Genomic DNA, 25,012 nt, shown 5'->3' with positions numbered 1-25,012 from the left:
ATTTTCCGACAATCCGACAAATTTTTTGCCAGGGGGGGGGGGGGGGGGCTGTGCCCCCCCTGCCCCCCAGCCACTGCGCCCCTGGCTCTTGGAAACAACCATATTGATGCACCAGGAAACAGTCAGAATTCAGTTAAGGAAAGTCAAGCTTGAAAATGTATGCAATTTGAAACTTGAATTTTCGGTTTGATAAAGTAGAAAAACGTCAATGGCTCGAAAACTCTTTAGAGTTATTTTCATATGTCCATCAACACTTTTGGATTACCATTGATATACTTTCAGCAACATTTATGATTTTTTTTAAATATAGCATCTTCATATCAATAAATATTTGCAATTAATTGCTGAAAATATGTATATATGAAATGAATTGGCAAAGGAATAAAAATGAAATGAGATAATAGAAATAGAAGGCAACCCTGATGTAATGAACCAAGACGAAGATGTTTATTGCTGAAGATCAAGAAGATGATGTGATGGAAGCTGTTGATCAAGTTTCACTGCTCAAAAAAACCAAGTTGGTGAATACAGTTAACGCCAGAGCAGTGGTGTCGTGGAGGGGGCTCATGCTGGCTCAGGCTTATTTGTTAAAATTTAGAGAGACTATGGGGGCGTGGCCGTGAAATTCAATTTACAGTACCGTGATGTACGGATTTTCATTTATTTTACACGTGATTGCGTGATGCAGAATGGATGTCTGGTACCCCCATTGTAGTAGAGACTGTGCAATTAGATTATAAACTAAATCAGGAGTCTCGCTATGGCCGTCGGTAGCAGGAGGGGGTGCGGGGTTGCGGAAATCATTGATACTGCGAAGGTGCATTCTCGACTTTTGGCGGGTGATACCATTCCGAGGTTTCGAACAAAAATACAACATTCCAACATTGAGATTATAAGATTCCAAAATGCAGAAGTCTAGTCGACTAAAAAGAGAATTAAAGCAATTATCCGAATCACCATCCCATGGAATTTCTTGTTGGACAGTTGGCGAAAATATTGATCAATTAGAAGCAAGTGAGTGTTTGAAAAAATAGTCTCGTCTTTTAAAAAGGGTTCTAACGCAAAATGCAGACATTTTTTATCTGGTATGGTGCCATTTAATATCGTATCGTTGGTCGAGTTTCAACACAGACAACTGTTTTCCAACACTTCTTATTGTTTAATTGTTATTTTTAAGTCTCTACAAACCGTATAATTTTTGGTTTGGGATATTAGAATAGTGAAATTAGAAGTTTTGTTTGTTGATTATGAGCATTAAGCTGAAGGGCAACAATTAAAATGAAATGAAAGCTCATCGTTATGAACAAATCCAAATTCATCTCCCATCCAGACTATTTATGGACCAAGAACACTAAACACGCTGGTAGAAATAGAAACTGCACTGGTGCCCTTCATTATTTCTGCACCAAAAATTTGTTTTGTGTTTTTCAGCTATCATAGGACAGGAAGGCACCCCTTATAGTGGAGGAGTTTTCAAGCTTTCAATACTAATTCCTGAAAGGTAAATAAACAAATATTTGTCTAAAACATGAATTGTATATTAATTATCAAACTTCATTGGATAAATGATATTGTATATAATAATTTTAATACTTAAATAAACCTATACTGCAACTCAATTTATAATGGAATGCATAACTATTTTACAGAAGAATCTTGATGACTTGATTTTGTCATAGACATTCATATGCTGTTCTTATATTTCTGAATAATTTTATCTCTAGGTATCCTTTTGAGCCTCCTCAAGTCAGATTCAAAACTCCAATTTACCACCCAAATATTGACACAGCTGGCAGAATCTGTCTTGATATACTGAAAATGCCACCAAAGGTAGCACCATCTATTTACAATATCATTTTGTCTTCAGAATTTGTAGACCCTCTGGAAAACAAATTACTGTGAGATGGGATTTTTACTGGCTACTTGTGCTAAACATTCTTCGTATTTGTATAGTTACCTAACAGTAGCTGAAAAACATGTGGAGGCATTGAAGTGAGATGGCTTAACCAATTTCCACAAAAAAGTTTTAATGTTTTTTGAGCAACAAGCTGATTTTGTATACCAATCACTAAATGTTGAAATTGTATAATGATCAGCTTTAAGGTGAAAACTGACAGGAATAAATAATTACTTGATTTTCATACAAGCGCACAGTACCTTTTGTATTAAGCTTAGTAAATACTTTGTAGCAAAAATGATTTTGGAAACCTTGTTGAGTTCCTGCTGAATGATTCAGAAAGATAACAGAGTCAGATTCAGAATCATAACATTATTCTGCTAAAAGATTAAAACTATTTTTTAAAATTTGCCAGAACTCCTCTATTTCACTTTTTGTATCAAATTTCAGGAAATGATTAACCCATCTGATCTTCAGACCTAGGTTCCTGGTCTTTTCAGCTTTATGGCAACCTATTTATTAAGCTCATTCATATAATGGAGTATGAATAATTGTCAGTTTCCAATTGTCATTATTTATAACTTCTCAAGATGCCTTTTTGTATTCCCATTTGCATCAAAGTTCTTCTCTTTGTTAATGCAAATGATTTATTGTCAGGGAGCCTGGAGGCCAGCACATAATATCTCAACATTACTGAAATCAATCCAAGTTTTAATTGCTGACCCAAATCCTGATGATCCACTCATGATAGAAATTGTAAGAATGTGATTTTAAATTTCAAAACTTCAAATTCATATTTATTTTATTACCAATCAATTCTGCATGCAATGCTGAAATCAAAGTAGGGGCAAAGTATTAGGCCTGTTCAGTTTCAGAAAAATTATTGCCTTTTTTCAGCTTGGCCTATGTCAGAAATGAGCCCAATGCTGTAGCATCAATAGCACCCACCTTAATCAGGCCCAGCCTACATAGAATTTTTAAATAACCACAATTGGAATAAGATACAGGCTTTTTCATTTCACATGGGCAACTGCCCTGTGAACATTTCTTCACAAAAAGGCATAATGCAAACATTTTACTTAAAAACATTAGTTAAAAAGTTACTGAACTATAGACTAAGACACAAGGAAGAAAATTAAAGGATTATAAGAAGGATCAATTGATTAGAATAGCTCTCTTAATAAGTAAACCAACAAAGAGAGTGCTCTTTCAACTTTCTGCTTCTTTTTCAAGCATCATAACTTTACCAATCATTGCTGATACATCTAAAAAAGTATTATACTGTTATGATTTTGGTTCCTAGTCATCAGAATTAAAATGCAATCGACAATTGTTTGATCAAAAAGCCAAACAGTGGACTCAGAAATACGCAACAGAAAATGACCTGAAAGCAAGCAAGGTAATTATCTTCACAATATTTTTTGTTTATTTGGAAACACTGTATGTATTGAATTTATCATTACTTTCTTATTACAAAAGGGTACTTTTTGGAACATTATGAGAATACTTTGGCTTCAGAGTTGATGTAGCCTTGAGTTTTTTTCGAGTAAATTAATTTCATCTTTTAAGAAAGCTAATTGAAAGGAATGAAAAATATTTATCAGCATTGTTATATGCCTGTGTGTTTATATTGATGATTAAAGTCCCCTATTTGAGGGTACATTTTCATTTCTCTTAGCTACAAGGCAAGCTAATTAGCTGTGAATGTTTGTTAAAATTGACAAAGTTTGGTTTTCCCCTCTGATTGCAGCCCCTTGCTGGTCCACCGGAATCTCACAAGGCAGAACCAGAGGCTGCTGTCAAATATGATAGAAAGAAGCAAGCTTCAAAGAGGCCAGGTGAAACTACTGACACATCCTTACTGAACAAAAAAAATAGAATTGGTGGCAACCATTTTGAGCTTTAGCTTTTTGTGACAAATTACAATGGTTGAACTTTGTAGTTTCTTTGTCACATTCACATTTCAAGTTTCTTGGAATATTTAATTGATTAGTTCATAATAAGCTTTTATTTAAAAAAGTGAAATAAGTTGTGCATCATCACTGGTCTTAAAATTTGGGTTTCTGAGGTACATACATTTCCTTTTTGTAAGTGATGTGTGTTTAACTATATGATATTATAGTGGGTAACATAACCCTGTTTATCCAGCTTAAAATCCCAAAAACAGCTTTGTGCAAAATATCTATTAAGATTAAATACAGAAAGGGTCCCAGATGAAAGCTTTTTGAAACACAGGAATCTGCGTTACCTAATTCTCATCACTTTGCATCTATTTCAAAAAACTGTTGTGAATAAGAAGGTAAATAATAAAGTTTATGATTATTTCATAATACAGTAATTTCATATCCTTATGTAGTTATTATTTTTCAATGTTGTGCATTTCATATGAAATCATTTGTACATATTTTTGATATATATGTTGGTCTGAAAAAACCAAAAAATCATGTTGCCAACTAAATGTGTTTTTATAAATACCAAGGGCAGTACAGAACATCTTTTCAATATAGAAAGGCTATTTGGCCAAAAACGTCCATGATGATGATGCCTATTCTTTATGCAGGCTAACTATGGTGTGAAGGAGTTACCAAGTTATGACATCTTTCACTTTTGAGAAAAACAGACTATTAAAATTAACCACTCTTTGTTTGTATACTCTATGTATGCCCCCTCCCCGGGTTCTTTTTTAGGGTGCAGAAAAGTTTGCAAAACGTTTACGAGTAAATTCAAATAATGTTAACAACCACAGCATTGAACCAATAAAGACATACCTATGTTTAAGTATGAGCTTGATGCACTCAAGAGCTAGTTTCATTTTAAAGATGTATTTTGGGCTTATCTACATAGACAAAACTACATACATTTGTCGCAAATTACCTCCATATACATTAAGCATATTCACAAGGTAGAATAATAAAACACGCTGATCAACTGAAACCAAAAAAATATAAGCTACACGTGTCATTACCGAAAAAATATTATCTCAGAGCTGAAACTTGCAAAAATCTGCCTACTGTCAACTGACAATCTTTTCAGCAGTTGTCTGTTGGCATAAATAACTAAAAAACGCATTAATAATGTTTTTCATAAATTGGCTAGCTGCCTAAACAATTATGCCTTTTCGAGATTATTACATTTATATTTATGCAGTGCTTGGGTGCTTGGATATCTTCTCTATGTCCAAAAACCAATTTGATATCGTCACCCAGCAATTATTGGGATAAACCTTGTCATCTTGAGTCTGTGTGCATTGGTTGAAAAATCCTATTAAAAGAGGACTGGATGATCTGTTAAAATCGAGAAAACAAGGAGTTGATGTACCGAAAAACATGGTGCTATTTGAGCAACTGAATATGTAGGAGTACCGTAGGGTCGTTCATATAATAACATACATGCCCAGTTGAAATTCAACCACCGATTGACTGAAAAATCGAATTTCCAACATTCGGGAATGAAGCTTGGGACAAAAAGCACCACTGGAAACAATTCTATGAAAGGCCAATTTATTAACAGCAAGCATTCACTTTCTCAAATCTTTTCAAACAGCTTACGATTGTGTGCATTTGTTCATTATCTTATTCGAGATTAAGTCATTCTCCACGTGTTCCTCAGGTACGAAAAATTCAATAGTTTCTATATTTATGTTGTACGGAAACTGAATTTATTGAAACGTTCCTATGTTTCAACTATTCTCTTTACAATTGGTGAAAATAGCTGTAAAAATATTTGGTCACGTTATAGGGCGCTTGAATTTAACTTAAAAAACATCCGATGGTCTCAACACGGGCACGAGTGGCCTATATAATGAAATGCTGACGTAAAATCTTGTCACTGGCAACGACTATGAAAGACAAACAATATTAAAAGTGTTCTTTTCAACAATCCGTAAGATTGCAAAGACCGTTGTAAGAACTTTAAAACAAGTTAAACAAAGTTTAAAATTATTAAATAAGAAAGTAATAGATACTCACTAAAAACATATACATACAGCTTAAGGTAGGCTCCTGGACAATCGAAGATAGTATATCGAGAAAAATGTTACAAATGCCCCTTGAATCATCGGGACCCATCAGTTGCTCTCTTTCGAAAAAAGGAGAGGGGTCGTAGGTTACTAGTGCTTAGCAGGACGAGAGCTTATTTCTGGAGGTGGTTCCTGGGGCTACTAGAAATGTATGACAACATAACAACGGCATAACATAATATAGATAAAACCAGATGATTCTAAAGTCACAATTTATAAGTATTTTCGACAGTGCTGAGTAAATGCAAAGGAAAATATTATTTTATCTTAAACGTGTGCGAGACTCGAAATCCAAAGAAATCTTGCTACCTTGCAAAAATAACCATAAAAAAATTAAGATTTCGTTAAAGCCACATTATTACGATTCGATTAAAACCATTTTACCAGGCTAGAATGACCGGTAATGGAATAGCATCTATTTGCAAAAATACTTACTTTTTGAATTTGACATAGAATGTATTTGTTTTGAAATCAATTTAAGGGGGAATAAGTGGGCTCTTTTCAGTGTTTACCGACCACCGTCCCAATCACAAGATCACTTTTTCGAAAATCTTGGCAAAGCAGTTGATCATTACAGCGAAAAATATGACAAATTTTTATTACTTGGGGATTTTAATACAGTAGAGACAGATCAACAGATTCGTACGTTTATGAATAGCTATGACCTCAGAAATCTGGTAAAGGAGCCAACCTGTTTCAAAACTGACAATCCACGGTGTATTGACCTAATCTTAAGCCTGGTTCCCACTTGGTCGTTTGGGTCGTTTGGGTCGTTGGAAAATATCCAAACGACTGAAAAGACACAGTGGAAACGTACCTGCCAACGACCCAAAATACCCGAAAGACTCAAACGACAGTTGTCGCAGAGATAGAAAAAATTCTATCTCCGCGACCCAAAATACCCGGGCATGAATGATTTTTGCAAGTGGAAACCGACAAACGACTCAAACGACTCAAACGACCCACGCTTTAGTAACTTTTTCTTCAAGAATAGGATATTTTCTTGTAATCGCGTGTTTGACTAGAACAAGAACAAGATAGCTGAATATTTCACAGAAAGCTTTATGGAAGAAGTTCAAAAATACGAGTGCCACTATAACAATTACTGAAAATAGTTTAAAAATAAATACAAAAATATCAAATCATGGCAAGCTATTGCACTCAAATTTAGTGATCTAACATCGTCGTCTGTACAAAGTCACCAGAGGTAGAAATAGTTGACTTGGCAACACCAGTTTTTGTTTATCAAATGCTATCATCGTTCCTTCCACGCATGCCGCCAAAATTGAATGAGCGATGCATGGTGCAAGCAATGAACAGCATCAACAACAAACGACTCGAAAGACTCAAACGACTAAGTGGAAACCAATGTGCTCTTTGGGTCGTTCGTGTCTTTCAAGAACGACTCTGACGACTCAAACGACCCAAACGACCAAGTGGGAACCAGGCTTTAGCTTACAACATACCACCACTTCCGAGACAGGTCGCTCTGACTTTTACAAAATGTTAGTCACAGTTTGAAAACAACGTACCAAAAAGCTGGACCTATTGTTATTAAAGGGCCTCTTCAGCCAAAAAAAAATTTTTTTTATTGCCTAAAAAGTTAGCATCTGGTGCGTGTATTATGGCAAGGTTGTTGTTTTTGCAAAGTTTCAATTAGTTTAGAAGTTATAAGGCTTTAAAGTTGCACCTTTCCGAGAAAAAAACGACAAAAGCCGAATCAGTTTTGTGACATTCTAACGTCACAGTGTGCGGCTCTCGTTCGTCATGAATTTTTTATATATCTTCCACCGAATCGTGAAGGAGTCATGGTCACGCGTTGATAACTGCATCTAAATCTACAGCAGGTGCTTTTTTAGGATCGAAAAATATTAAATGTTTACAATTATTCTAAGTTTGCGGGTCGGAATGTGTCCATGCTGTGTCACGACTTTTTTTTGATCACCTGTGTAGGCCCACAAAGCTACGGCTTCCTGTTGCAGCTCTTCCCTCGCGTATAATTGATCGAAATTAACACTTCAGTTGTTTTCCAGAAACGATGAACAACTAAAGGCTTCAGAATTGATATCTGAAATGCTCAAACTAAAAGCCGGTGGAACAGAACTGAGAGTACCAAATATTGCATTGTGCAATTTGCGAATCACCGACGTTCGATTCGGTTTGAGGCGAGACTAACGAAATACACCCGAAAACTTTTTGTCGGTTAATTCAATACTAATATCGAAATGCAAGAGCCTATATCTCACAAACTGTAAAACTATCGAAAAACAAATAATGAATTCGTGATCAGCAGGCTCAATTCCTTTAGATTAGCCAATAAAATGCAATTGCAAATTTTGGCTGGAGAGGCCCTTTAAAAATAGAAAATATAAGAAATTTTCGGAGCAGACTTTCAAACGAGAACTTAAGGAAGGGTTGGCTAGCATTAAAACAACTGATTTAGACTACAGTTCTTTTCAAAATTGCTTTGAGAAAGTATTTGATAAGCATGCACCGATGAAGAAAAAATACGCAAGGGCCAATGATGGTAATACGTGCCGAGATACACGGCGGCATGTAGAGTTTTAATTATAATGTTGATTTTATATTTGATTTAAAGCAGTAGTAAATAACATGTCTTGAATCTCAATACCTAATAAGGACAAACGTATGGAAAATATCAATCGACAAGTCTCAGTGAACGTGATTATCTAAGTTGAAACTCGTAAGAAGTTAGTTAGTTGGTTGGAGTAGAGTTGAAGTAATGATGGTGATCGGCGAAAATGTGAACAGAATATTGATGGATTTGATACAAAATAGTTACACAAAATGGTGATATTTCTCTGAGTCTTCATCTTACACTTCGTTTATCATTAAATATTAAGATAGGGGCACCGCTAGAAATAGTGGTCCCAACAGATGGTCCCTTCATGAATCGAGTTCTTCGTAAAGCTACTATGCTGCGTTCTAGGTTGAAAAATAGATATAATAAAAGCCGCACATCTGAACATTGGGAAGCGTTTCTTCAACAGTGTAATTTGTGTGTCAAATTATTCAGAACGGAAAAAAAGAAATTTCTTTAAAAGTGTGAATACTTCTGACATTACTGACAACAAGAAATTTTGGAAAACTGTAAAACCTGTCCTCTCCGATAAAATTCGATCGAGTTCAAATATTACCCTTATCGATAATATTACGATGATTTCCAACGATAAGGAAGTTGCAGAAACCTTGAACGATTATTCTATATCGATTACTGACTCATTAGGTCTGACAGAGAGCAGGGAGGTTACCATAAGTACAAATGGTTTATCAGATCCTATAGAAAAGGTTATAATGAAATATTCAAGACACCCAAGCATTAGGGAAATTCGCAGTTTTGCTCAAATTAACGGCTACTTTAAATTTCAAGAGGTTACTTTGGAACAGATGCACTCTGAATTTGGGGGGCTTAATCCTGAAAAGGCAACAACCTTTGTTAATATACCCGCGAGAGTGCTGAAAAATGACAGCTTGGAGTATGCTATCTGTGCGCCAATATTGAAACCGGTGGCTATTGTTTTCTGAAAACCTGTGAAAACCGGCACCCATATGTTTCCCTCATGCGAGATTTGACAGAGTTCCCAGCTTGCTACTTCATCATTTATCTCAAAGTATCAGCAGCGTTGTATCTTTCTTTTCTTTCTCGATTAAAAACCTTTGGGGGATTGAAAAAAAATTTAATCCAGGGCGAGAGCTTTTTTGAAGAGAACCTCTGTTGTAAGATTTTATGAAATTATGCAAGGTACAGGCGCCAAAATAGCTTTCGCATGGGCTGCATGCAGAGCGGCCTCTGTTATGCAAATTAGATGATCCAGACGCAAAAAGAGATTTGGAGTGGGCCCACGCAGATTTGGTTGCCACGCAGATTTTAGTATCACACCGGCACCCATATGTTTCCCTCATGCGAGAAAAACCGGTGACCAAATAGCATACTCGATATCGATATCCATAGCTCGAAAGGATGGACGCTTTAAAACAAAATGATACAAAATGGAATACGGATGCAAATAAGAATCTGAGGTTTTAGATCAAGGGGACTAGACGTTTTTTCTCGGAAAAATTCGTAAAAATTAGAATCGAAGTTGCAAGAAGAGGATCAAAGGCCATGCTCAATGGAGTAAAATTCTGACATATTAGATGAAAATGTGGGCAAGAACACACAGGGCTGTAATGGGGTAAAGCACCCCAAAACCGGTCAAAATTTTGGCTAGATCTGCGCCTGGTTCTTGGTCCCCTCTTCTTTAACATCTTCATAAATGACTTACCGCATTTCTCAATGGATACGGTTATCTGCAATTACGCGGATGATACAACTCTATATGCGTGCGATAAAAATTTAATATTGTAATTGCAAGGCTAGAGAATGATTCAAGTATAACTATCCAATGGTTCGCTGATAACTTTATGAAGTTGAATACAAACAAATGTCATTTACTTATTCTTGGCAGAAGTTCTAATCAGCAGGTCAAAGTTGATGTAGGAGATTCTATCATAGAAAACTCGGAAGAGGAGAAGCTACTAGGTGTTGTGATAGACAAAAGACTCAGTTTTGAGACACATATCAGTAAGTTATGTAAGAAGGCTGGTAGCGAACTCACCGCTCTCGCTCGCATATCTGGATACATGGACGCTAATAAACTTAAAATCTTAATGAGAACATTTTTAATTAGCCAATTTGAATACTGTCCACTGGTCTGGATGTTCCACAGTAGGCACTTGAATAGTAAGATTAATAGAATACACGAAAGAGCTCTGAGAATTGCATACAAAGACTATGATTCTAGCTTCAACACTCTGCTAGAAAATGATGACTCGGTAAATATTCATGTAAAGCATCTGCGAAATCTTATGATTGAAATGTTTAAAACAAAGGGAAATATCAACCCTCCTTTTATGAGGAGCGTCATGCTGTTTATAATTTGAGAAATAATAATGAATTTATGGTACCAAGGGTAAGAACAATCATTTATGGAACCGAAACTATCAAATATCGAGGGCAGCGTCTTTGGCTCTTTTCACCTCAGCATATAAGGAATGCTCAAACTATTAATGAATTTAAGAAAGAAATTAAAAACTGGAATGGCACTGACTGTACATGCAAAATATGTAGGACGTTCGTGCCACAGCTTGGTTTTTTATAATTTCGTTTTAAATAGCTCAGATTTTTATAGTACTCTAAATTCTGTTTTTAATGGATTATTATGTAAATAAAATTTTATGTATTTAATCTCGTATGTATTTATTTGATGTAGAAGTTTTAATAGTTGGCTTGGATTAGTTCATTTCACTGTAAATAGCTATGTAGCGCCAACTTTAATTAAACTGATTATTATTATTATTGATGAGACTGGGCTGCGGCGAAATATCAGATATGAATCCAGGCTTTGATTTTACTGACCACACTGTCAAAACTTTATAGAAAGTTTAGCAGGTGCACGCCTGTAATTCACGCGCCCTCAATGCAAGCTTGTATTGTAAATGAATCATAATTCTTGGCATGTAAAATGAGTATTCAGAAAGTTTAAATATGATCGATCAATCGGCTTGTGATCTGAATGATCAATTGTATTCTCATGCACGAAAACATCTTTCCAGAAAATACTTGAAAGCTTTCAGCAGCACTTTCAAGATGCACCCGAATTTAGCCAGGTTTGTATAAGCTGTATTTGTATAAATGTAACGACCGGTTGGCGTCCCTTAGCAGCACGGTATGTCAGAGTATCTATGTTTGTATCTATGGAGCTACCATTAAAACATATCAATTAAGATAAGAGTAAGCAAACTTTTAACTTCGAAATAAACTCGGGTTTTTTCTGGAGGGCAATTAGGCTAGAATGGCGTATAACGCGCAAATAAAAGTTTTTCTTACACCTTACATTCTTAGGCCATGGGTGTAGCTACTGGGGGTGTGGGGTTGTCATCCCCTCTAATATTTCCAAACAGTGGTACAGTTAGGGCAAACTTTTGGGAATAAAAGGTCCGGCCATTGGAAAGGGTTTCTTATCTCTTGACATACAAATTTAAATCACATATGAAAAACTTAAGCAAAGATAATTATTCATATTTGTTATTTATAATCAATTGAGAATATATCAAATTAACTTATTTTGTTGAAATCCTAATTAATTAAAATTTCAGGAATTTACGTAAAACGGGATTTCGAGTAGGAATATTACAGTCTTTGCTGAAAATGGTAGAAAGATGTTGATTAATTTTAAAATTGAATGACACCTGAAGCCTTGTTCCCCACTCGTAGCAATGTAAAATTGTTGGATATTATTGTCTTCTATAGCACGTTTGAAGTTTTTTGTATCTTCTTACACATGTTCCTGCATTCAGTCAACGGTAGAATCCTGCGCAGATCTTGTGGAGACTACGCAAACTTCTCATATGTAGAGCAGGATAAAGTTTTGCAGGGAGAGAAAATAACAACAGTAATTGTTCCATCCGAAGAAGAATGCGAACTTGCCTGTGTTGATGAGCTGCAATGCAAGTCAATAAACATAGAAAAGAGAAGGAATGCCAGACAGTGCGAGCTCAACAAACGCTCTACTGCAGATGCTTCAGACGGGGTAGCGCTAACGCCAAAGCAAGGTTGGGTGTACAAGTCAACGAGCTTTACTGAAAATCTGGTATGGAACGAGCAAAATACAATTAATTTCATTGTACCATAAACGTGTATGATACACTTCATCAACCTAAAGGAACTTTTATGTACCTCGAAAGTTAATCTTTCTCAAATGGACGAGCTTAATTTAGTTCATCAGACTATTAATCGAATTAGAGATAGATGTTTATTAGAAAAACTACGGCCAAAACGAAATATATTTTTGACTATCCTGAAGAATTTAGTACCGTTGTACGGCAGCGTTTTTGTTTACCTTTACAATTTGTTATGTTACACTGTTACTTCAAAGTGGTCCAAATTGCGCAACCGTGAGCTCAAGAGTAGACAAGCTGCAGTTCTTTTGATATATAGACGGATCCTATTGCTGTTTTTAGAAGATGGCAGTGTATGACTAATTCTTTATGAAATAAATTTTCTTCTGCATTGCACAGATTCGCTCAACTGATGCCAGAAGGTACTTTATTGCTTGAAGTTTTTTTGATGACTTTTTCGTTTCCTAGATTGGGCACATGTGCAGGAAACTCAATCCATGCGAACCGGAGCATTTGTGTCTTGATGTTTGCTATTCCCCTGGATACAAGTGCACCCATTGCAAGGAGCTTCCACTTGGCATGCCGTGTGTTAGATGTGAGTCAATAATTAAACAATAATACCTTATTTCTTTAAAGATGATGTTAAGATGTGAAGGAGATAGAACAACGCATGGGTTGAACAGAAACAAAACGATAACTTTATATTAACTTCAAACGGCCTACACACATAACTGTAATACTGTCAACTGTAATCTGAAACTATATAAACATGGGTCACATAAAGTAATGCTCCTGCGCATAGTCAATTAGGTTACTACATCACTCCTCCTTTTAAAGAAGTTTTTTTTCGTATACTGTTTACAAAGTGTCCAATGGTATTGGTTCACCATATCGTACTGGTGCATAACGTTTTCTAACTAGTCTTTCAGCAGGTCTAGGAACCTCTTGTTCACAAGCGTATGTGGCTCGATTTGATTGATTGGCATCTTCGGAATCCGACATCTGAGCGCGTAATTTTTTAAAAAATGATACGTTGCGAGTTACACGACGATGATTACTGTCTTCTGCAGTTATCTGCGTACCTTTACGGTTTACGACTTTGTATTGCGTTTTGCTGAATCGTGTCGTTAGTTTGTCCCTTTTTTGTTGGCGGACAAGAACAGTATCTCCAACTTGAAGGTTGCTCTTCCTTGCTTTTCTGCGTTTGTTTGCATATGTTTCTTGGTATGATCGACTGCGTTCCTCGTTTATTCTAGCTTCTTTGTGTCGATTTGTTACGCGATGCTTCTCTAAAGTAGGGAATTTTCCTTGTACTTTCCTGTTGAATAACAACTCTGATGGCGCAATTTTCGTTGTGCTGTGAGGTGTATTACGATACTGGAACAAGAAACGGTTCAGTTCTTGTTGCCATACCTTACCATCTGCCACTGCGCTTTGTACGGCTTTGATGAGAGGCTGATTAAAGCGTTCGACTTCTCCATTTGCCTGCGGCCAGTAAGGTGTGACAGGTTTATGGTTTATACCGAGGATATTTACATATCGTGCAAACTCTTCACTCGAGAATGGTGGACCGTTATCTGTCTTTAATTCACGTGGTATGCCGTGTACCGAAAATATTTTGTCCAGCTTCGGAATGACAGTTGATGCTTTCGTGGATCGCACAATTTCGGTTTCCGGAAATCGCGAATAACGATCAATGACGACTAAAAGATGATCTCCTGAAGGAAGCGGTCCACAGAAATCGATATGAACAGTTTCCCATGGTCCTTTAGGAAAATCAGTTTGTTGCAGAGGTTCTGGTGGCGATGGTTTGCCGACAATTTGACAAGTCAGGCACGAATCTAGGGTATGCTGAACTAGGTTGTCCATACCTGGGAACCATACTTTTTCTCGTAATAGACTTTTTGTTTTGGAAAGACCTTGGTGAGCTTCATGGGCAATATCTATAGCTCGTTGCTGAAGTGACTCTGGTATAACTAAACGTGTTCCTCTCAAAACAATTCCCTTCGCACCAACAGTGAGCTCATCGTTGATTGCACAATAAGGCTTTAAACGATCAGATGCTTGCCATCTATTTGTTCGTATAGCGGCTCGCAATGCTTGCAATGTCTTGTCAGTGTTGGTAGCACTCGCTATTTCGTCTAGCGACATAGCTTTAGGCACAGAGTGACTCGTAATCATGTTTACGTACTCCTCCGCAATTCTTTCTTGTTTTCGCGATTGTTGACTGGAGGGGTGTCTGGATAGATAATCAGCAGAGTTCTCGCTTCCTGCCTTGTACTGCACTTTAAACGAATAAGGTTGTACTCGCAAAACCCATCGCTCAATCCTCGCGGACGGCTTAGAGGTTGAACTGCCGTAAATGGTTTCCAAAGGTTTGTGATCTGTAATCAAAGTAAATTCGTTGCCATATAGGAACAAATGAAAATGTTCTACGGCCCAAACGATGGCTAGAGCCTCTTTTTCCGTTTGCGAGTATCGTTTCTCAGTATCGGACAGTCCACGACTGGCGTAAGCAACAACCTTGTAATCATCACTGTTCTTGGTTGCTTGACTCAAAATTGCGGACACACCTACGGGACTTGCGTCCACCGTAACGAAAGTTTCTTTATTGGTATCGAAATACGACATAACGGGAGCTTCAGACAGAGCCAATTTTATGTTTTCAAATGCTTTCTGTTGAACTGCTTGCCATACGAATGGTGTATTCTTTTTTGTCAACTCTCGAAGTGGTGCAGTGAGCGTCGCAAAATCTTGGATGTACTTAGCACTATAGTTTGCCATTCCGAGCAGGCTTCGTACCTCTTTGATGCTGGTGGGTATTGGTGCATTCTGAAGATCGCTTATGCGTGCTGGATCTGGCTGCGTACCATGTTCTGTGAAAATTTGTCCATAAAACTGAATTGATTTCTGTAGAAAGTTACATTTCTTGAGATTTAGCGTAAGGCATTTTGAATGCAGACGTTGCAAACAATTTTGCAAAGCTAAATCGTGTTCCTTGCGAGTTTTGCCAAAAACTACGATGTCATCTGCGATGTTCAGCACTCCATTTATACCTTGTAAAGTTTCTTGTAAAACATGCTGGAAAATTTCCATAGCAGCATTTGTCCCATAATTGAGACAAGTGTATCGATAAAGTCCTACGTGTGTGCTGAAGGTAGTGATAAAACGACTGTCTATGTGTAATGGTAGCTGGTGGTAAGCTTGGTTTAGATCCAATTTACTGAAATATTTGGCACCATTGAGTTGAATGCTGATATCATTCAATGTAGGGATCGGATAACGTACACGTTTTATTGCAGTATTTGGCACACGCATATCTACGCAAAGACGAACAGATCCATCCTTTTTCGGTACTACGACGATTGGAGATACCCACTGCGAAGGCGCGTTTTCTGGTACAGCTTCAATGATCCCCTCTTTTTCCAGCTGGGTGACAGCTTCTTTAACTTTCTTTCTCAAATGAAAAGGAATTCTCCTTTGCGGTTGTGCACGTGGTATTGCCTTTTCGTCGATGTTTAGCTTCACCGAGTACCCCTTCAGTTTACCAGTTCCTTCAAAGACTTTGTTGAAACGTTGAATAATGGCATCAATTTGCGGATCAATATGTTTTGTAGGGGTTGCTGAAACTGAAAGTTTGTTCAATTTCAGCGTTATGACTCCAAGTTCTTGTGCTGTATTGGCTGAAAGTAAACAACCAGCATTACGATCTTTTAAGACATAAAATGTTGCAACTCCATAGCGAGATTTTGTTGTGATCATCGATTCAAATTTTCCTATTAAACAAACTGGTTTCGAAGAGTTGAATGGAAAAGCTTTTATTTTGGTTTGTTGTAACTTGACTCCGTGCATCTTTTCGAAAGTATTTCTATCGATAACGTTGATTGTGGATCCGGTATCCAATATCATGTTGAACTTGTGACCCTCGACCACAACATTAACCACAGGGCTGCGTTTTGATAATTTGTCGTTGCCATTTGAGACCGTATACAGGTATTCCTCGTCACTAGAATTATCCTCATGCTGCAAAGGTCTCACCGCTGCATGTGATTTGCGAGAATGTGCAGGACGTCTTTGTTTCTGCTTCGAGAATTTTGAGCTCCTACAAACTGATTGAAAGTGGTTCGGTTTGTTGCACTTGCGACATGTTTTCCCTTGTGCGGGGCATTGATTTTTGTGCGGCCATTCTCCTCCACAATTGTTGCAAGTCTTGTTATCAGACTTCGATTGCAAACGGTTCGTTGTTTCTGTGTGTGCGTGGGTTGTTTCTATATCTCGGGCTTGATACGAACTGGTTTCATCCCGTCTTCCATCGATTAGCATGTCTTTAAGGGTATACGTAGGGTCACGCAAAGCTCGGCGTCTTATACGGGAAGATCGACCCCCTATAATTATTTGTTCCTCGATTTCAAAGTCTACATCTTCGAATTCGCATGTACTGGATATCTGCCTGAGTCGTGTGTGAAAAGTATCGAGCGATTCTTGATCTCCCTGACGAGTTTCACGAAAACGATAAACTTCATACCGTCGATTTTTCTGAGGCTCGAAGTACTCAATGAGCTTGGCTTTTGTTGTCGCAAAGTTGTCTTCATCCCTTTCTCCGTTGACATCACTCAACTGGTTAAAAATTTCTCGAACTTTGGGTCCAGCTTGGTAAAGTAACAAAGCTTTCTGGCGCTTAGCGTCTCGAATTCCGCTAGCCACAAGAAAAGTATCAAAATCACGTAGCCAAAGTTTCCATCTGGCAGCAACACTCGCTCCAAGTTCTGCATTCGGGTCGAACGGTGGTAATGGATTGAGTTGTACAGACATTCTCGTCGCCAATGTTAAGATGTGAAGGAGATAGAACAACGCATGGGTTGAACAGAAACAAAACGATAACTTTATATTAACTTCAAACGGCCTACACACATAACTGTAATACTGTCAACTGTAATCTGAAACTATATAAACATGGGTCACATAAAGTAATGCTCCTGCGCATAGTCAATTAGGTTACTACAGATGATGCATCATATTAACATGGTTGCAGAATTAAAGGGATCGGGGATTGCAATCCTGAAAATTGACGAGTAATCATACAATCGTGATCAGAATCCTGAACATTTTCAGTGAGTCCTAGTTCAATTTAGCCAAGTGGGTTTTGATCGTGATGTCCATCCCGATCCTACGAAATTAGACCGTGAACAAGGCTTGTTTCGCGACCGCTACTGCTCTCAGGCAGGATGGGCAAAAAACCATAGAACAGTTGATGAGAATCTCACTCACCAAATCACCATGTCAACAGATAACATGTCTTCAAATCTGCGGTCTGAATGTGCGAAATTGGGAGGACCTCAGTGTTCACAAAAATCTGAGTGTTTATTCATTGAAGGCCCTTTACACAACATTGTAAACGTACAAAAGGATGAAATAAGGGAATGTATGAATTCGATTTTGGCGTATAAAGGTAATCCTCTATCGATTTTGCCGTAGAAACGAAAAGATAAGGACAATGATCACGATTTCGATCTTGAAATATCTTTTGGCTAAATTGCTAAATTGTCATGCCCCCCTAAAGACAAAGAAAGGAAAAAGAAAGAGTACTCTCCATGAATTACCTCAGAATCTAAAAGAAGCATTGAAGAGCGTAATAAAATGAAAAAACTAGCTTGGAAGAACCCAAAATTATGGCCTAATGCAAGATTCTCTGTAATAAGATAACAGATAACATAAGAAAGACTTTTAGTCACAAAGGACCATTAGGACCTTTTCTCTACAAATAAGAATAACCCAAAACAAATCTGGAAAACTATCGATAAATTATTACACAGAACCTCGGGTACCACAAAGATCACTAAAATAAAAGTCTTTCTGTGAAAAATGAAATAAAAGTGCCAAAACAAGATTTTAGAAAACTTAATCAACATTTTGTCAGTTTAAGCCCAAAAGTTGCTCGTAAACTAAAAAGGTTAAGCCTTTTGCACACTGTTGATGCCGGTTAGAAAATTTTCATCTAAAACAATGGTTTTCGCTTCGAATTGCCTACCGCTTCGGTTTGCACTTCGGTTTGCACCAAGTGATTACACGACTTCGGATTGACTTTTGCTCCGCTTTGCTTCGCTGTTACACGATCGGATTGTTTTTACAGGGCAGACAAAAAGCCGCTGCAGCGACCGGGCTTAAGCAAGAAGCAACACTGGGCCTTGATTTTTCTCATTTTTCTGATGCGATAGCTACAAGCAGCTATTTGTTTCATTAACAATTTCCCTCGTGCCAGATAGTTAAGAGTAATGAACTCAAATAACATGCTGTTCTGTGGCAATAAAGTGGTAAAACCCGCAAGCATGCCTAAACAAATTTTGATTAACAATTTGATGTCAGCCATGTTTATACTGGGTATTTCCTTCTTCAAAAAGCGCGCACATTTTGCACAGTCAGCCTCAAAGTGAGGCAACGTGATCTGGAACGAGGTTTCGGAGTGAAAATCACTTTGGATTCAGTGATTACACGAGAAGAAATGCGAAGCGTAGTACTTCGGATTGATTTCACTTCACCTCCAGAGCGGAGTGCCTTTCACTCCGGTTACGCTCACCGAAGTACTTCGGATTGCCTCAGCGTCGTAACTGAAACCCCTATCTGAAGTGAAAAGCAATCCGAAGTGAACCCAATCCGGCGTCGTGTAACTCGGGCCTTAACTGCTAAATATGCTGAAAAATGGAAAAGGCACTTGGTCCAGTTGGAGTTCCAACAAACCATGCAAAAGATGCTGTAAAGTTTATTGCCAAGCCATTGAGGATGATATTCAATGCTTCTTTAAAATAGTGAATCTTTCCAAATGTCTGGAACCTCATAAAAATCACATCAATTTACAAATCCGGAGCTCGAAATTAATAGTATAACTACAGACCTATTTCAGTTCTCTCCTTTTTTTACAATTATTTGAAAAATTGTGCATGATCAGTTATCGGACTTCTTTCTCTCCACCAGAATATTGACTATGAACCAATTAGCATATCGCAAACTGCATTACTATCACCTTTCTGATAAGTCTCAGACATGAACGATAAAATGTGAACTTTGCGCAATTTCTTGATATAAAGAAAGCGCTCGACACAGTAGAACATGAAATATCTATCAGAAAGTATTGGAATAGAGAGTACTGAGGAAGAATGGTCTAGATCGTACATCTTTAATCGTCAAAAATACTGCTCATTAAAAGTTCTCAAGTCGAGCCACCAGGCCTGTTACATTTGGAATACCACAGGGGTCCTGTCTAGGCTCATTGCGCTTGATATTGTTCCTTAATGACTTTGAATCTTGCCTAAAATTTAACGGGTAACCTCTATTCAGATGACACAGAAGTTTCATTATCATCAAATGAGCCTGAAAAAGTGACACGAAACTTTCCGGGTGAATTAGTAAAACGTTTCCGAGTTGGTGAGAATAAATAAACTGGATGAGAATAAGTATATACCTCGAGAAAACCGAATTCATAATTATTGACCATCTTCGGAAGCAGAGCAAATCGCCACAGCTACCACCATTTTATTTGGATACAGCTTTCTTACTGCAACCCCAGTTGCTCAATGTAGATAAAGCACTGGTTAAAAGTCACTTAAGGTATGCTAACGTGGTATGGAGAGTCCTCTCTGATGCCAACTACACACTCTGGAAAAATATCAGAACAGAGCATTCGAACTAATAGAACCTTCTTAGGTAAAGAATGTTGGGATAAAAGATTTATGTTAATTGACGGCGTTTGCCAGATCAGTTATGACTTATAAAATTGTCCATCACCTCTGTCCCGATAAGCTAAGAAAAAAGTTCGTCAAAAGTTTTTCATTTTGTTTATCTTAACTTTTCTTTTTATTGAAAGGTTGTCATGTATAAATAAGATTAATAGACAGGGAATTTTTAACAACAATCGAGCAAAGTGCCTAACCTTAGTTTTTGCTCTTGATTTGGGTACTTTAAGCCTTGCTGAATATTTTAAGCCTTGGATACATTTTTGTAACACAATAGAAATCACATGATCGATGACGTCATTTTCCCCGGTCATCAAAATTTTTAATTCTTTTTTTTGAAAAATCGCTCCAACCATCTTGTTTGGCATTGTAATAGGAGCAAAAAGTTCTAAAGAATAAACTCTATCAGACTTGCAGATAACGAGTTATTGCTATTTAAAGTTTGCATGACGTCATCAAAATGGCGGTTTTGCAGTTTTCAAGCACGTGGAATTCAAAGGCTCATGGTCATAATTTAGGTTGCTTTACCTCGATTTTGAAGTTTTTTGACCTTTGTGTTATTCGGCAACTCAATAATGTCATTTGAGCTTATATATTTGCACGCCTGGGAAACTAAGTATTGAACAAAATGCAAGCAAAAGGAAAATGTTCTAATAAAAATTTTTCTTCAAAAAAGCTATACTGAAGAGGAGCTTTCGTCAGCAATGAAAGACCGTCGATTCGTCAGCATTGTCGCTCGGCAATGAACTCCAACTTTTACAGCAGCTAGAGAGTGCAATATTAAATAGCACTTACATGCCAAGCATGACTTGATACCTCTTGCACTCAATCATCACAATTACAGGCGATGTTGCAGTTATCAGAATGTCTGTCGAAGTCTTTTGAAGGAAACGATGCATCTAGCTTTCTCAGATCGGAAAGTTACGGGAAAGAGTGCAAGTATTGCTCGCAAGCCATATTCCAAAATTTCAAAACGAATTGTTCAATAGAGAGACAAAAATTACATCAGGACCTCTTCGATACAGCTTCATACATGGAAGTTTATACATGTGTTAACACGATTCATACGCATTGCATGGTCAGAGTAGCTCTTGGAAAGCAATTACATATCAAGGCAGCTTTGAAGTTAAACAAGTCAACGACGAACGACATGAAATTGTACCCAAGGCACGTATCTCCCTCAAATCTAAGTTTCGCCCCGTTGGCAGCGATTCCTTTTCCACCAGACAACTAAAATGCATCACAACTGGTAAGCAGAGGCCTGTCACAGAATTTAATATCGGCTTCCATCAAGGCAACAACCTATTCCTATGTTTCTTCAACAAAGGCTAATTAAAGGTCCACATAGTTTCTTTCCGCCAATTGATAAAGCGAGTTTGAGTAGAGAAAGACATGTCTTCTCTTTCATCTGTTGATAGAATTTTATTGTTGTAGAATTCACTTTTTTGTCACTATATACAACCGTTCGAATGAACTCCCGTGCGCCATCCAAAGCTTTCTTACCTAATTTCCAGGAAATAGCCAAGTTCTCAATATGCTGGTATTTTAAATCGTCGTTAATAAGTTTCCCAGCCCTGTAGAAGTAGGATGTGTTATCACACCCTGTGATAGCATGGAATGCTGGCAGGGAAGAACACAGTTATTTGTCGAGGCTTCTGCAAATACTTCCAACTTTGACGAATCTCTCATGGTCATAATTGTTAAACCTGTGTGTTTATACGCCCAAATTAAAAGCACAAGAACATCAGTGTTTTTTTGAGATAAGGACTACATCTGATTCTTGCATTAATGCATGAAGTACAAGCCGAATGTCTACGTCTTTAAGAACACACGAATGCAAGAACAAAGATCTATTTCTTTAGACTCTGTATGTTTGTTCCTCTATGACAATGAAGAATACTTAAGGCATAATATCCTTTCCTTGCTTTGCACAACCCTTGCAATCCTCTTTACGGGCTACTTTAATTTTGCATAGTTATGACGAATGTAACTCCATCTTACATTTTGTGGCATTTATGCAAGCCTTGCAGCATCAACTTTTTACTCGATGATGCACGGAACAGTCCGAACGTGTTGCAATAGAAAGCGGCACCGGCTTCTATATTCAAGCTCACTTCTTTATTAGAGTGAAAAAGCTTTTTGTACTTTTAATGAGCTAGACGATCGAAACTTTTTTTCATTGTTGACTTGTTATCTTTCGAAGCTGTCTTGATATGTAATTTCTTTCCAAGAGCTACTCTGACCATGCAATGCGTATGAATCGTGTTAACACATGTATAAACTTCCATGTATGAAGCTGTATCGAAGAGGTCCTGATGTAATTTTTGTCTCTCTATTGAACAATTCGTTTTGAAATTTTGGAATATGGCTTGCGAGCAATACTTGCACTCTTTCCCGTAACTTTCCGATCTGAGAAAGCTAGATGCATCGTTTCCTTCAAAAGACTTCGACAGACATTCTGATAACTGCAACATCGCCTGTAATTGTGATGATTGAGTGCAAGAGGTATCAAGTCATGCTTGGCATGTAAGTGCTATTTAATATTGCACTCTCTAGCTGCTGTAAAAGTTGGAGTTCATTGCCGAGCGACAATGCTGACGAATCGACGGTCTTTCATTGCTGACGAAAGCTCCTCTTCAGTATAGCTTTTTTGAAGAAAAATTTTTATTAGAACATTTTCCTTTTGCATGCATTTTGTTCAATACTTAGTTTCCCAGGCGTGCAAATATATAAGCTCAAATGACATTATTGAGTTGCCGAAAAACACAAAGGTCAAAAAACTTCAAAATCGAGGTAAAGCAACCTAAATTATGACCATGAGCCTTTGAATTCCACGTGCTTGAAAACTGCAAAACCGCCATTTTGATGACGTCATGCAAACTTTAAATAGCAATAACTCGTTATCTGCAAGTCTGATAGAGTTTATTCTTTAGAACTTTTTGCTCCTATTACAATGCCAAACAAGATGGTTGGAACGATTTTTCAAAAAAAAGAATTAAAAATTTTGATGACCGGGGAAAATGACGTCATCGATCATGTGATTTCTATTGTGTTACAAAAATGTATCCAAGGCTTAAAATGTTCAGCAAGGCTTAAAGTACCCAAATCAAGAGCAAAAACTAAGGTTAGGCACTTTGCTCGATTGTTGTTAAAAATTCCCTGTCTATAAATGAAAAATGAAATGTCTGATTTTCCATGGATTCATGCCAAGCTGATTTCTGTTAGCTCAAAAGGTTAGGTCTTAGTTCTTTTTACAGCGTACCACGGAATCAATATCTCTAATGGAATTTAGGATTTCTTTCCAAACAATGGAGCCAATGTACAAAAAATCTTTTATTACCTTTGCGAACTCTCATGCTTACGCGATTTAACATTTGAAAATGTTTAAAGAGAAAGTGAAACTGAATCGTTTTTCATCCTCAATCAAACAGCAATCAGTAACATTGCATTTGGGAAAAGTACTTCACAGTCATCGGTGCACGGTCCGTATACAAGTGCCAATGCGGTCGATGGAGGCAGAACTGGCGATTGGAATAATTTACGTGATTTTAGCAGATGCATGCACACACTAGCGCAAAGACCTTGGTGGTCTGTAGACTTTGCTGGAGATGCAGTTGTGTATTCAGTTACAATATACTCAAGGTTAGATTGCTGTTTTGAACGAGTCAGTGGTCTGCATGTAAAGCTTGGCAACAAAAATGCGCCCAATGCAAATACAAGAATTTGGACTACACCCACCTTTACATCGACTCAAACAAACCATATGAAAGAATTCGGCCAACCGAAAAAAGGAAAGTATCTTTATGTGGAGTCGCAGGTAGACAACTATTTGGATTTTTGTGAGGTTGAAGTAATGGGGTATCTTCAATAACAGATGAAAAACCTTTTATTAGCATAGCAAAAGAAAAAATAACTTTCGCTGGAAGAAGTCAATTTTTAGGCCTTATATGACTTGTGTATAGCTAGGCATTATTCTAAGGATTTTCATCCCTGCACAAATGCATAAATTTTGCAATTCAAACCAGTATCGCGATTAGGAGTGTAACTAGCCCAATAAGTTTGCGGGGGGGGGGGGGGATGAACAATGTTTCTGCCCTGTAAAATTGAGAGGTGCCCTGCAGACAAATTCTTGGATTCAGGGGGGGCATTGTAGCGATATAAAATTGAGGGGGACAAGAATTGCACTTTTCCAGAAGTACCATCCGCCCCAGCCCTCACCATTAATAATGACTGGTCCCTTAATTGATTTTCAATAAAGTTTACATATTACGGCATATGTTTTCAGCTACGTGACAGGGAAAGGGCCACGAATTTGAGCCCGGGGGGCTCAGAACCAAGTTTAATGATGTAGGAGGACCCACCATAGCTGGGTCTGACGTTAAGGAAATTTTTTGAATTATACCTTGTAGAAGATCTAAAAAGCATATCCCAGAGTAAAATTAAACAAAATACTATATCGCTTAGGAAAGACATTTCGGCCGTTCTCAGAAAAACACTGATTATTGTTCTTTGAGAAAAATTAGGGAGAGGAGGAGTCATAAACTCTAGTGACAGACGTTGGGGGAAGAAAAAAGGGTGACTTTCCGTTTCAGATTGCACATCGATGTGAATAACAAGAAGCTCTTGGCTTGGTTGAGAGAATTTTATTTTCGGTACATCTTTTTTGCCTCGAAAAGGTCATGCTTACAC

At 37.5% G+C, this 25,012-nt stretch overlaps 2 protein-coding genes across 2 annotated transcripts; both read left to right on the top strand.

Moving 5' to 3' along the window:
* Positions 1-428: 428 nt before the first annotated feature.
* Positions 429-11,324, top strand: LOC135687971 (ubiquitin-conjugating enzyme E2 T). Its single transcript, XM_065204616.2, has 6 exons — positions 429-1,014; positions 1,432-1,501; positions 1,725-1,830; positions 2,555-2,653; positions 3,201-3,296; positions 3,648-11,324. The coding sequence occupies exons 1-6, from the start codon at positions 906-908 to the stop codon at positions 3,801-3,803; spliced, it is 636 nt and encodes a 211-aa protein (XP_065060688.2). The 5' UTR covers positions 429-905; the 3' UTR covers positions 3,804-11,324.
* Positions 11,325-11,543: 219 nt separating this feature from the next.
* Positions 11,544-24,374, top strand: LOC135687968 (uncharacterized). Its single transcript, XM_065204613.2, has 4 exons — positions 11,544-11,585; positions 12,229-12,568; positions 13,065-13,191; positions 23,755-24,374. The coding sequence occupies exons 1-4, from the start codon at positions 11,566-11,568 to the stop codon at positions 24,192-24,194; spliced, it is 927 nt and encodes a 308-aa protein (XP_065060685.2). The 5' UTR covers positions 11,544-11,565; the 3' UTR covers positions 24,195-24,374.
* The last annotated feature ends 638 nt before the right edge of the window (positions 24,375-25,012 follow it).

Source organism: Rhopilema esculentum, unplaced genomic scaffold (genome assembly GCF_057945365.1).
Source record: "Rhopilema esculentum isolate cy_ngs unplaced genomic scaffold, ASM5794536v1 HiC_scaffold_36, whole genome shotgun sequence".
Taxonomy (NCBI): Eukaryota; Metazoa; Cnidaria; class Scyphozoa; order Rhizostomeae; family Rhizostomatidae; genus Rhopilema; species Rhopilema esculentum.
The sequence above is the reverse complement of the archived record's forward strand: the minus strand, read 5'-3'. Positions and strand labels throughout refer to the sequence as shown.

Coding starts and splice junctions, on each gene's coding strand:
- LOC135687971 (XM_065204616.2), top strand. CDS start 906: ATGCAGAAGTCTAGTCGACTAAAAAGAGAATTAAAGCAATTATCCGAA. Junction 1,502..1,724: donor TCAATACTAATTCCTGAAAG/GTAAATAAACAA, acceptor TTTTATCTCTAG/GTATCCTTTTGAGCCTCCTC. Junction 1,831..2,554: donor TACTGAAAATGCCACCAAAG/GTAGCACCATCT, acceptor ATTTATTGTCAG/GGAGCCTGGAGGCCAGCACA.
- LOC135687968 (XM_065204613.2), top strand. CDS start 11,566: ATGCACCCGAATTTAGCCAG. Junction 11,586..12,228: donor ATGCACCCGAATTTAGCCAG/GTTTGTATAAGC, acceptor TGTCTTCTATAG/CACGTTTGAAGTTTTTTGTA. Junction 12,569..13,064: donor CGAGCTTTACTGAAAATCTG/GTATGGAACGAG, acceptor TTCGTTTCCTAG/ATTGGGCACATGTGCAGGAA.